Source organism: Carassius auratus, chromosome 34 (genome assembly GCF_003368295.1).
Source record: "Carassius auratus strain Wakin chromosome 34, ASM336829v1, whole genome shotgun sequence".
Classification (NCBI taxonomy): domain Eukaryota; kingdom Metazoa; phylum Chordata; class Actinopteri; order Cypriniformes; family Cyprinidae; genus Carassius; species Carassius auratus.
This window is the reverse complement of record NC_039276.1, coordinates 7,006,939-7,019,057: the sequence shown is the minus strand read 5'-3', so window position 1 is coordinate 7,019,057 and position 12,119 is coordinate 7,006,939. Positions and strand designations below refer to the sequence as shown.

Below are 12,119 nucleotides of genomic sequence, written 5' to 3'. Positions count from 1 at the left end.
TGTTAGTTAAATCTGCAGAGCAAGAGAGTCGAGGCCCAAAATCTAGATCTGGAATCTGCCAACCAGGTGGATAGTGAAGGGGCTGGAGCAGTCAATGTTAGGATGTCCTTTAACCCTGCAAAGTCGAGATCTGTAGTGCTAAAGAAGGGGAGAGTCTCTGAAAAATTCAGATTCTCAATAGAGAATATCCAAATCCCAACTATAACAGAAAACCCTGTTAAAAGTCTCAGGAAATATTTCAATGGGACACTCAAGGACAAAGCTGCAATAAGGTACACCTGGGAGGAGTGTGAGCAATGGATGCAGGAAGTTCACAGGAGTGAAGCTTTGTAAAGCTTGGGCCTATCAGCATGGCATATTACCAAGAATCCTCTGGCCATTGCTGTTATACGAGTTCACAATTTCAAACTGGAGACGGTAGTCAGCCAGTTCTTGCGAAGATTGCTTGGGTTACCAAGAAATATCAGTAGTATTGAACTGTATAGGAGGTCCTGCAAACTGAGATTGCCCTTAAAATCTATTGAGGAGGAGTTCAAATTATGCAAGTGAGAGAAGTTTTGCAGTACTCTGAATCCTCAGACCCAAAAGTTAACATGAAGGAAGCGGAGAGCAGAAGCAGCAGCAGAAGGAGCTGAAGTGTGGCTGTGACACAGTGCTGGTGGGAGCAGTTGCTAAGAGAAGACCTGGCATTGAAAGCCTTGAAGTGCCACGTTTCGATAAAGCACAAGGGAGGGAGAGAAGACAGCTTATTCAAGATGAAATTGCGGCAGTTGTGGAAGAGGAGAGAATGAGCAGATCAGTAGCGATGAGACAGCAGGGTGCCTGGACCAGATGGGAGCAGGTGATGGAGCGAAAGATTACATGGAATGATCTCTGGAGAATGGATTCACAGAGTATCAAATTTATCATCAAAGCAGTCTAAGACGCCCTCCCAAGTCCATCTAATTTGCATTGCTGGGGCCTAGAGGAACAACCGTTCTGTACTCTTTGTGAGAGAATTGGGACACTTGAACAAATCCTAAGTTGCTGTAATAGAGCTTTTGCAGACGGTTGCTATCGGTGGTCCTCAGTACAATAGCAGAATCCATGTTCTGATGCTTGAGCTCACCATACCATGGGAAGAGTGGATGGAGGAGGCCTTTGAGTGGAAAAGAGAAAAGTATGAGGAACTGAGGAGCAACTGCCAAAGAAAAGGCTGGAGTGTTGGTCCGTGGAGGTTGGGTGTCGATGCTTTGCCAGTCGCTGGGCATACACAGCACTCAGAATATCAGAAGAGAGGCGAAGGAAAGTGATTAACACCACCATAGACACTGAAATAGCATCTAGGTGGATTTGTCAAAAGAGGGCAGATCCGTGGGTTGCTGCGAGGGCACAGGTCAGGGTCTGATCAACCCTGGTCGGGTTGCCTGGGCGAGGGTGTATAATATTCGAAAGACCCGAAACACCCTGTGACCCCAGGTAATATCACTTATGATGTGCCCCAGCATAGCATCATAAAGATGTTTCTAAAAGCAGATTATTATCAATGTTGAAAACAGCTGCTTAACATTTTTTTGTTAAAACCACAAAGTACTTTTTCAGGATTCTTTGATAAATAGAAAGTTAAAAATAACTGGATTTATTTTAAACAGTAATCTTTTGTTTTTGGTGTCACTTTTGGTCAATTCAATGCATCCTTGCTGAATAAAAAGTATTAATTTTAGTGTCTTAACAAACAAAAGAATGTTTCAATTTAAATTTTCAAAATGCATACATATTACATTTACAGACAATTTATCACAGATTGTTTATGAAACACACATTGTCATGCATGCAGAAACAGACACACACACACACACACACACACACACACACACACACACACACACAAACGATGTCCCACTGCGATTCATAGTTATAGTCTGCAAAATGAATGTTTATTCACTTTCTTTTACTACACTTGCAAAAGCTGAGGAATCTACTGGGCAGTATTACTACCTATGAATGACTAACACTGCACTCTTACATGCTGAAAGTGACCATCTATGATATTCCGAAAGAGTAATAGGTCTATTTCACTAAATCTCGGTTCAGTACACTAAAACATTTTAGTCAAAATTTAGAAATGTTTGTGAAGCATCTCACTAAACAAGATCACAATTACGATCCTAATTCCAGTGTAGATGCAACATATTTAACCTGTGGTCCAAACAAAAGATGGCACATGGTATAAAAGTATCAAAATACAGCTAACAGCTAAGGGGATAATTCAGAAATAATATCCAAAACTCAAGCCATAAGGTTATATTATGGCAATAAAAGATACCTCTGCCATTAATATGATTTCAGAGCTTGGAGGGATCTTATTAAGTTTGTTATAACATTTTAAAAACTAAAACAGCGTGTAACACACATCCTACATCCGCAAACACACACACAAAGCCATTATCTGAACACTACATAAAATTACACACTTGACAGTTATATAAAGAGCGTTCTGCTCCTGCTATTCTCCAGCTGCTGAGATGATTGCGTACGCACATGCTGCTCACCCAATCAACAGCGGGGGCCAGCATCTACATGTCAGATCTGCCTTCACATGCTTCTGTGCTTTGAGCACAGTATGAGGGAATCTGCAAACCCCTAAGAATATTCTGAAAGTGAAATGCCCATTAAGACTGATGAATTGTGGGAAATACCTTACATGGGGGAGTCATGGAGAGACCACTCTAATACATGTACATATACACAGATACCTCACTCAAGACAAGACTACCATCAAAACAAACTTTAGTCTACACGCAAGTGAGCAAACATGAACATGCAGGCAAACATAACCTGTTTTAGATTGCACTCTTCCTGGGTGTGAAAGGCCTTTGGTATGTGTTTCATAGTCCTTGCATCATCTAAGAGGATGGGCCAATTTGAGGTTTACATGCATTTTTCCTTTTGAACTACTAAAGAGCTGAATATTTGCTAAGTGATATTACACAAACTGCAGTTGCAAGCCTTGCAACAGAGTGACACTCACGTCCATGAACTCTACATTGGCTTTGGGCCCCGTTGCCTCGTTCAAGATCTTTATGGCAACTGGAATCTTCACAGTCTCGCCCTCAGGTACCCAGATGCCCTGAAAAAAAAAAAAAAAAAATTATATATATATATATATATATATATATATATATATATATATATATATATATATATAGAGAGAGAGAGAGAGAGAGAGAGAGAGAGAGAGAGAGAGAGATAATTGGGTAGAAATGTACTGTTATTTTTTTCATTGCAGACAATGAATAAATGAATGTTCATACAAAACATATTAAAGCTAGGTTGATTGTTTTCTTGCATGTTCCCATTATATTGCTAAGGTGTTTTTAGTGGTTTTTGGGGGTATATTGGTGGTTGCTAGGTGGATTTACAAAAGCCTACCTTCAAATGTCTCCTTCGGAGCATGTTTATTTCATTTTTATTTCCTTGTGTTTTTTTATTTCAAGTACACTAAAGATCAAAAGTTTAGGGTTGGTAATTATAAAATATAAAAAATTATATATTTTTTGAAAGAAGTCTCTTATGTTCACCAAGGCTGCATTTAACAAGGTAATAATAATAATAAAAAAATAATAATAATACTAAAAAAATAAAAAAATAAGCCTTTTTAATTGGGAGGAAAAACAGTTCACCAAAATGAAAAATGAAATAAAGATAATTTCTCATTTTAGTTTAGTTTGACTTGACGTACTATAAAAGATTAACTAAAAATAACTAAACCTGAAATAAAAATGTGTATTAATAAAACAATATAGACATGTATAAATCAACAAATAAAAAAAACTGTATACGAAATATTCTAAAAAAACACTTATTTGATAGATACAGTAATATAGTGAAATATTATTACAATTACAAAATAATATGTTTTATAAATGTATAAAAATGTAATTGTATTCTTTTGATGGCAAATAATTTTTTTATATTACTGTAAAAAAAAAAAATACTGTCACTTTTGATAAATTGAATGCATAGTTTAATGCATACTTGCTAAACAGAATAATTCATTTTCTCCAACCAATGAATGAATAAATAAATAAGTCTCCACTTTGATTTCATTACCTTGTAAACAGTGCCAAAAGCCCCAGCTCCTAGGGTCTTCACCCGTTTCAGTTCAGTTTCTTTCAGAATGCGCAACTGTGCTTGGTTTGGAGCCGCACCGCTGGGCGTCAGTGGCTCCACCAACTGAGACACACAAAGCAAAGGAAGGGAGACAACATCAGAGATGCTACAATCAATCTGGACAATCAATGAACTTTCGGCCCTAACTCAAACAAACTGAAGAACACACACCATAGTGTATGAATTCCCTGTAATTTATTTAGTCTCTCTGTACCAATTATGTGCTGCATATTAGAGTTTGGGAGTTCAATCAATGTGTAAAACCCCCTGGTGATAAAAAAAAACAAAAACATGAAATGCGACTAGAGAGAGAGAGAGAGAGAAGGGGAGAGAGATAAGAGTAAGAAGCAAATAGAGAAGATACAGGAAAGAAAGACAGAAAAAGAGAAGGTTAACCTGATAAAAATATGAATGGAGAGAGACTGTAGGAGAGAGATTGGAAACGTAAGAGAGAATGAGAGATAGAGAGATTGGTGGTGAGAGAGAGAGAGCATAAATCAGCCGTTCTATCGACCCTTTGTGTCGTCCCCTGGCTCATCACAGCCGCCTGATTAAAAAACAGTAGTGCTTCTTCATTTAAATGGAATTGTAAATCAGGAGCCCAAACACAGAAGCCAGAGGAGAGCCAGGGGAGGGACGAGCTGTGATCCGGGGAGCTGTCCGCTGCATACGGTGCTGAAACACAGATCAGGAGCTGTCTGTGGTGCTGAAACCTTGGGGGCATTGTAGTGCTCCAACATAATATGAATTTATAGTCCTGGGAACCCCCATTCTGGTTAAAAAATGAGATATGGGAATGTTCAAGACCATATGTGTTATAGACATACATGATGCCCATTTTCACACTTTCTTATGTGGCATGCCTTGGCCTGCTCAAGACCACTTTGTGGAGTGTCTGAGGAGATCGTTATACTCTCCATCCAAAGCCTGAGGCCATATGGATATATGCATGCATAAAGTGGAGGGGTCAGAACCTTTGGGCACAGGAAAAATAATCATATCCTATCCAGAAAAGGGAAGACAGTAAGCATTAAGAGGGAAAAAACTAACCATGAGTGAGGCCACCATCACACTAGCAAGGACACAAATTTTCATTAATGTTTATTTAATTAACACATACAATAACTTTAAAAAAGAAGCACTGGAATAAATTCAGTTAAAAAATACATTAGTTTCACGTAATATTCAAAAGCAGATTGTGTGAGCTTGTTTTAACTGTCCATAGAACTTTTATAAAGCTGTTGTTCATTTATTCATCTTAATTAATTGCCATTTTCCCATGAATAGATTACAAAAGAGGACCTGAACGAGATTTTTTTTTTTTTTTTTTTTTTACAAATTGTCTGGGAAAGGAAATGGTTATCTTTCATAAAATGACGATAAACAACCTCAGGAGGTCAAGCTAAATATTATATGAGCTGATTTCTAATTTATCTTCTATCCATTTTATAACGAGGTTTGCAATTTTTGCAACTCTTACCAAAATTTTGGATATTAAAATAGAGTTTAATATCTTGATTTGTGAATTTTGCCGTTTTGTCATTTTCAATAACATAAAAATATTTTACAATAAATATTTAAGCTTTAATATCAATCAACAGATCATGTAAAATGTTTTTTAAACGTATCATTGGTCTTTGAACAAAAACATGGGTTGCCTCTAAAGCTTTAAAACAAAGTGTAGAGAGCTTTGTTGATTATAAGGAAACTGTGAGACTGCTATGACCTAATTTCAGTGGTTATAAATGGAGAGCTATTTTTCATTCAGAATTTAAATAAATTAAAATAGTTTTCTGCTAAAAGGGCCAGCAGCTACATGCTGTAGCTTCACGTTCAAAATTGCAATGACATAGTGATAACCTTAGCATTAGACGGGACAAAACTATGAATTGTCAAAATAGATTGTTAAAGCTAGAGTACCCTCACTAATTTCAGAAGCACCCTTAGTGATTTGATTCTGAAACTGTTCCCGTGATGATAAAGTTAAAGTAAAGTCGTGACATTTGCCGGAATTGGTGCTCTGCATTTAACCCATCCAGGTGCACACACACAGCAGTGAGAAGTGAACACACACCCGGAGCAGTGGGCAGCTATATATCCAACGCCCGGGGAGCAACTGGATATATAGCACGTGATGATTAGAGGTTTGAAGTGATAATTGATGTAGCCATGAATTTAATGGGGCAAATGTGGTACAATTTTACTCATGATACTGTGAATGTACTGTGTTTATTACTAGCACAGAAGTGTATGTTAGGCCAAGTCATAAACTGCCTTGAGTAAATTAAGCAGAATATAATGACTTAACCAGCATAGGTTTCTTTTTCAACTTACAAAACTCTAAATTAAAACAGGATATGACCTGACTCATCTCTTGCTGGTGGGTACTTCCTCGCAAAGAACCATCTCTAGAGACATACAGAGAGCCATGGGTCATAATCGCTTGTCTGGTTTCTTGTTCTGTCTCTGACACACTCTCAAGTTCTTTCGGGAGTTTTAGGCCCCATGGAATTGGCTGAGAGAGCCGTCTTTAGGGTGTTTTCAGTCTGTTTTCTGAATCCAAGCTTGAGGAAAAACTGAAAAGTAGATGGACCGTGTCTAACCTCAGTCTCCAAGAAGCGTCTCAAGGCTCTCTTCTTCTTGATGCTCTTCCTTCTCACTGATATGGCAACACTTAGACCCACAATGATCACCACAAACAATCCCCCAATAAGCCCGGCTGCAATGAGGGGAGTCCTGAGGGAAACACAACGGAGAAAACAAACATTAGCCATAAAAAGCAATAACAATAAACTACTAGGTAATTGGTCCCACATCACACAAACCAGTGCATCTCAACTAGTATTGCTTCATGACCAAAACATGTTAATATCAGCCTTCCTTAAAATTAAAGGCATAAATAAATAAAAACATCAATTTATTTATTAAATTATTGACACTATTGGTCAAAAGTACAGAATACATAACATACAGTAGTTTCATATTCTCACCTAGCCATAATATCCAGTAAAAAGAGCAATATAATGAAACATTATTACAATTTAAAAGAACGGTTTCTATTTTAATATATTCTGAAATGTAACTTATTTGTGTGACGGCAAAGCTGAATTTTCAGCAGCCATTACTCCAATCTTTAGTGTCATATGATCCTTCAGAAATCATTCTAATTATTCTAATACATATTCAAATAGAAAATAAACATTTTAAATTGCAAAGATATTTCACAGTATTATCATTTTACAGTAATTTTGATCAAATAAATGCAGTCTTGGTGAGCATAAGTGATAAAAAAATAAAAATAAAAAAAATCCTACCTTTTGACCCGTGGTACATTTATTTGTTATTTACTTGTTTAAAATGTACTAAATTGAACACTTTTATAAAAACTCAGCAGACTTGTCTTTATAGTTGAGAGCCACTGACACACACTAAAAGAGCAGAACAGATCAGTAGAGTCATTAGAGAAGGGGGCTGAGAATTGCCAATATCCCAGAAATGAGCAGAAACCTGAACAAAACCTTACACTCACAAATGAAGGAGATATTTTGTTGGATGTATCTGGAAAAATCTTTTCCAACTGCTGTCATCTTGCATCAGCCTCCTCTGAGTTGTACTGAAAGTGTTTCCTTAGCATCAATGACAGGCCTAATTCAGTTAGCATAGAAGACGGCAGCACTAAAACAGCACAGACTGCAAAATATTCACAGCTCATACTCTCCTATAACAGATCCAACTCCAGTCTTGCTATCTAATTGTCTCTGCACGTCTTCATGCTTATTCCTAACATCACATGGATATAAAGTAGAGCTGCCATCTGGAGGACAGAACCAAAAAACTGTCCCAGGCCCAAGTATGAAGTCAATTCATTTATTTTTATATATACATATATAATAAATATTTTTTGATTTTTTGATGGAAATAAATAAATAATAACTGTGCTATTTTACATTTATTTGTCTAGATAAACATGCATCAGATTGATATCTCTGGCATTTTACATCTTAAAGTTGGATCTAGCATTGCATTCTTTAAAATAGCATAATTAAATTGCAAAACAACTATATTTTATTGCAACCATGACATTAGTCAGAGTTTAGTGCCTTGAAACAAGGTGTTTGTGTTTGATCTTCCTTCCTGTGTAAATTTGGAACTGTAAGTTTGTGGAATGGAAATGAAATCCCACTCAATAAGGCAAGGACAGTGAAGCATTGCCTAGGCATGACGAGCGATAGACTGCTAGATTATCTCTGGGCGAGATGAGAATCTCTCCAGTTAATTCGATATTGATCTGCAGTCACAATACAAAGCTTATGAGCCACGAAAACCATAGTCGAGTGCATACCATCACCCTCTGAAGCCTGTGTGAGTGTATAGATCCCACATGCATGAGGGAGCTTCTCTCACACTGACAATGAGCAGGCAATTATGTTGATACTGCATTGCTGTCAGCACGTAGTGTGGCACTGTCGTATATTGCAGGGGAAGGAGGACAGGATGTCTGACATCTTGTTTTATGTAACCTGCCATGTCTTTTCCAAATGTGCAAGAGAGAGTCTGAAGAGAAACACTTAGAACACGAATTACAGAGAGCTTAAACTGGGATTTTTGAAGGTCTGGTGGTGATCCTGATGCCCTAGACAAGATAAGACACAACCCAATCATGCCATATCATGTGGAAGCCTAATTCACACTACAGATCATTCTGGCAAAAAAAAATAAAAAATCATTAGAAGTGCTTAATGAAGAACCTCTACACAAGTCTTCATATTCCAGGGAACATAAAACTATGTGCCCTGTCTCAAAACAAATCATCTAAAAAGATCCAGTCAGACTGAAGCTTGTGAGAAGCTTTTGCCTTAGTTGATTTCAATATGCTTGAAGCAATCCATGAACCGTTCATGGTTGTGATGTCTAAGACTGAGACAAATTATTTCTAGCTTCAGCTTCCCTGCCCTGCCAGGACTATGTGTAACATAATGGCAGATCTGAAACAGCAAAAGCATTTGCTCTGAGCAGTTAATGGTATTTTGTTCCAGCTCTCCCATGAGAGCAAAGTAAAGTGTTATCAATTTATCAAATATGCCATGAAGCAAATGTGTGTGTGCGCGCACACACTCACAGACCTCACAGCAGCGCATTAATCACAGAACTGTGGCCTGGTCATTATATAACTTTCCTTTCCCCCATCTTGCATGAATATTAAATGTTAAAATGAAAAACTTTTTTTTTTTTTTTTCAACGTAGATATTTGTTTGTGCACAGAAACCTTGCAACTGAATCACCAATATGATACATATACATAACTGTGGAGGTGTGTGTGTGTGTGTTGAACTGTGTGGTGTCAAGGATTTCCAGACACAGTGATTTTCTATGGATGCCAGTGTGGCTAGAATCAAGTACTGGACACTGGGCACAACACCAAAATAGATGGCATGAATAAATGATAGCTTAAGGGTGGCTGAGCAATACAGAAAACAAAGATAAGAAAGAAACTTAAAAATTCTGACCTTGCAAACCTGATGACTGTGGAAGTCACGGTGCCTTGGAGAATGTATGTGTAGGATGAGTGTGTGTATATGTGAAATGTGTTTCTGCTTTAAGACATTGTTTATGGTCTAGTTAAGACTTAAGTAAAATAAAATAAAACTTCTACAATTTATATATGGTGTTGGAGCCACACTCGAGGTTCTTTCTTGGTCCTGACCCCTCTCTAAGCTCCTATTGTTTTCTGTCTGTTCACTTTTTGTCCTGTCCACCAAAGGTGAAAAACACCTAAATATATATATATAAATGTGTGTACCTGTCCATCATGCCAATGCAGTCTTGCAGACGAGGTCCTGTGCATCTGAAACAATAAAAATATGTATGAACATAAACAGAAAATTTATATAACTCCACACTTAGCGATCTAAATGGGGTCATTACATAGACTTCTATTGTCTTTATATACATCTATACATTATAAATTCTATAACTTAACGCTAACGAAAAACTGCTGTATTTCTTACAATATTATATACATATACATATATATAACTTTTTATACAATTGTATACAATTTCTACAAACGAGGATGTACCGAAAAGAAGGTTTTGTCAGATTTAGCTAAAAAAAAAAAAAAGATCCCCAAAATACAGTGTGGTTCGGTACATAAATACACAGAAAGACACACATATATAGATAGATGTAAATATATATGTACAAAGCATCATAATTATTTATCCAGTGAACTTTTCTGATGTTCTACCATGAATCAATGTACCAGGCTCTCAAAATATGAATCAATTAATTTAAAAAGACAGTTTGAAAAAATTCTAAGAAGCAAATCATACAGAATCTAACAGCAACATTCTTGCTATTGAAGTTTAAATTAGATATGCTGTTTAGATCAAGTGCTCCATCTAAATGCTTTCATACTCACAAGACGAGTAAAGATTGTCAGTCTAATCTAATGACTATCTTTAAGCAACTTAATGATCAAATAAAAAACACATTAAAATCATCTCAATGCTACTTCATTTTATATAGCCACAATTCATCACAGATCTATCAGTGCTAGACTTATTTTAATAACTGTCTCTTATGTTTTTTCCTTGACGTCTGAGTTCCTGCCTTTCCACCCTGATGCTCACTGCTTTGTCGGTTTGTCAGCTCGCTGCTAACATTTCAAAGCTCAACATCACTGATCGTCCCTGGCTGACAGAGATCTCAGATACGACAGTCAGCAGTTGAGGGCTTTCATGTGACACAGGAGGAAGAAAAGTGAATCCATGACTCAGTGTGAAAACTCCTTGAGCGGATAATGTTTTTTTTTTTCTGCAGGAAATCTGAACCATCTCTCATGTAACCCCATGGGATTGAGGTTAAGTTGCAGGTGCCCAGCCGGATAAATTCGGAGAGTTTGATGGTTATCATTTAGACTAAAGTTAGACGGCAGAGACGCAGCAAGGGCAAACTCCTTCCTCTAAAATTAATGATGCTTTATGCACAGCCAACTCCGAGGACACAAGGGCTCTAAAAAAGGGTCAGTGCGCTGACAAATAGGCAATCCGAACTTCCTGAGGGTAGAACTGACGTTGCAAACAAGCACAGGAATTAGTTGGACCGCTACTGATATATCCCCACCCCACACACACTCACAAATTGCAAACATTTAACAAACACTTTCATACCCCTGGGTACAGTTGACATGGCAGGGGTGACACTCATTGTTGGCCTCAGCATATTTGAAGATGAAGCTGTTTGCTCCCTGTAGGCCATCAGGGCATTTCTCCACACAGTTGGGTCCGTCTTTAAAGTGAAGACATTTAACACAGTGATCAGGACCCTGCGAGAGAGAGAGAGAGAGAGGAGAAAAGAGACATAAAATACCAGCAACTATGGATAATAACCATCCCTCACCACACACACAATGACCATAACAATCAGCCGGCGCAGGATTTATAGCAGTAATATGGAGAGAGGAGGCTGAAGAGGGGGAATTGTTAGCTTGGATATCAATATGAGCACCCTTAGAGTCATCCGAGCACCTCATCAAACAGAAAGACAAATAACGCTTCCCGGAAAATAGGAAGAGATACCCTGTACTCTTCTATGCACTCAACATCTGTATGTGAGTGCATCTGTCTGTGCTCATTGAGACCGAGGTTGATATAGAGTTTCTTTATGAGTGAATCTCTTGTGAGAGATGAATAAATGCCTTGCAGCAATTAAAGCTGCTCTTCATTTCATGCTGTAAACTGCCTCTGATGCAATAAAGTGGCAGACGGCACCCAGACATGGGCATGGGAGCCAGGCAGCACGCAACAGATGCCGCTTCAGGTCCACCAACCTGCAGTTTTCCATCAGAATTAAAAGGGGATACCCTATTGTTCAAATTTTTGGTGTCAGTTCTTTTTAAAGAAATTCTGTAAAGGTGCATTAAAGGGACAGTGAAGACATTTATTATCTATTTAAAATAAATAAAT

At 37.6% G+C, this 12,119-nt stretch overlaps 1 protein-coding gene across 1 annotated transcript in view; it reads right to left on the bottom strand.

Moving 5' to 3' along the window:
* LOC113053030 (receptor tyrosine-protein kinase erbB-4-like) overlaps nucleotides 1-12,119 on the bottom strand; it is a 300,154-nt gene that overhangs the window by 46,789 nt on the left and 241,246 nt on the right. The window contains exons 15-19 of the mRNA XM_026217631.1: nucleotides 11,325-11,479; nucleotides 9,953-9,997; nucleotides 6,756-6,888; nucleotides 4,093-4,215; nucleotides 3,011-3,109 (exon numbers count right to left, since the gene is read on the bottom strand). Of these exons, the coding sequence (XP_026073416.1) occupies nucleotides 3,011-3,109; nucleotides 4,093-4,215; nucleotides 6,756-6,888; nucleotides 9,953-9,997; nucleotides 11,325-11,479 (555 nt within the window). The remainder of the gene's footprint in view (nucleotides 1-3,010; nucleotides 3,110-4,092; nucleotides 4,216-6,755; nucleotides 6,889-9,952; nucleotides 9,998-11,324; nucleotides 11,480-12,119) is intronic.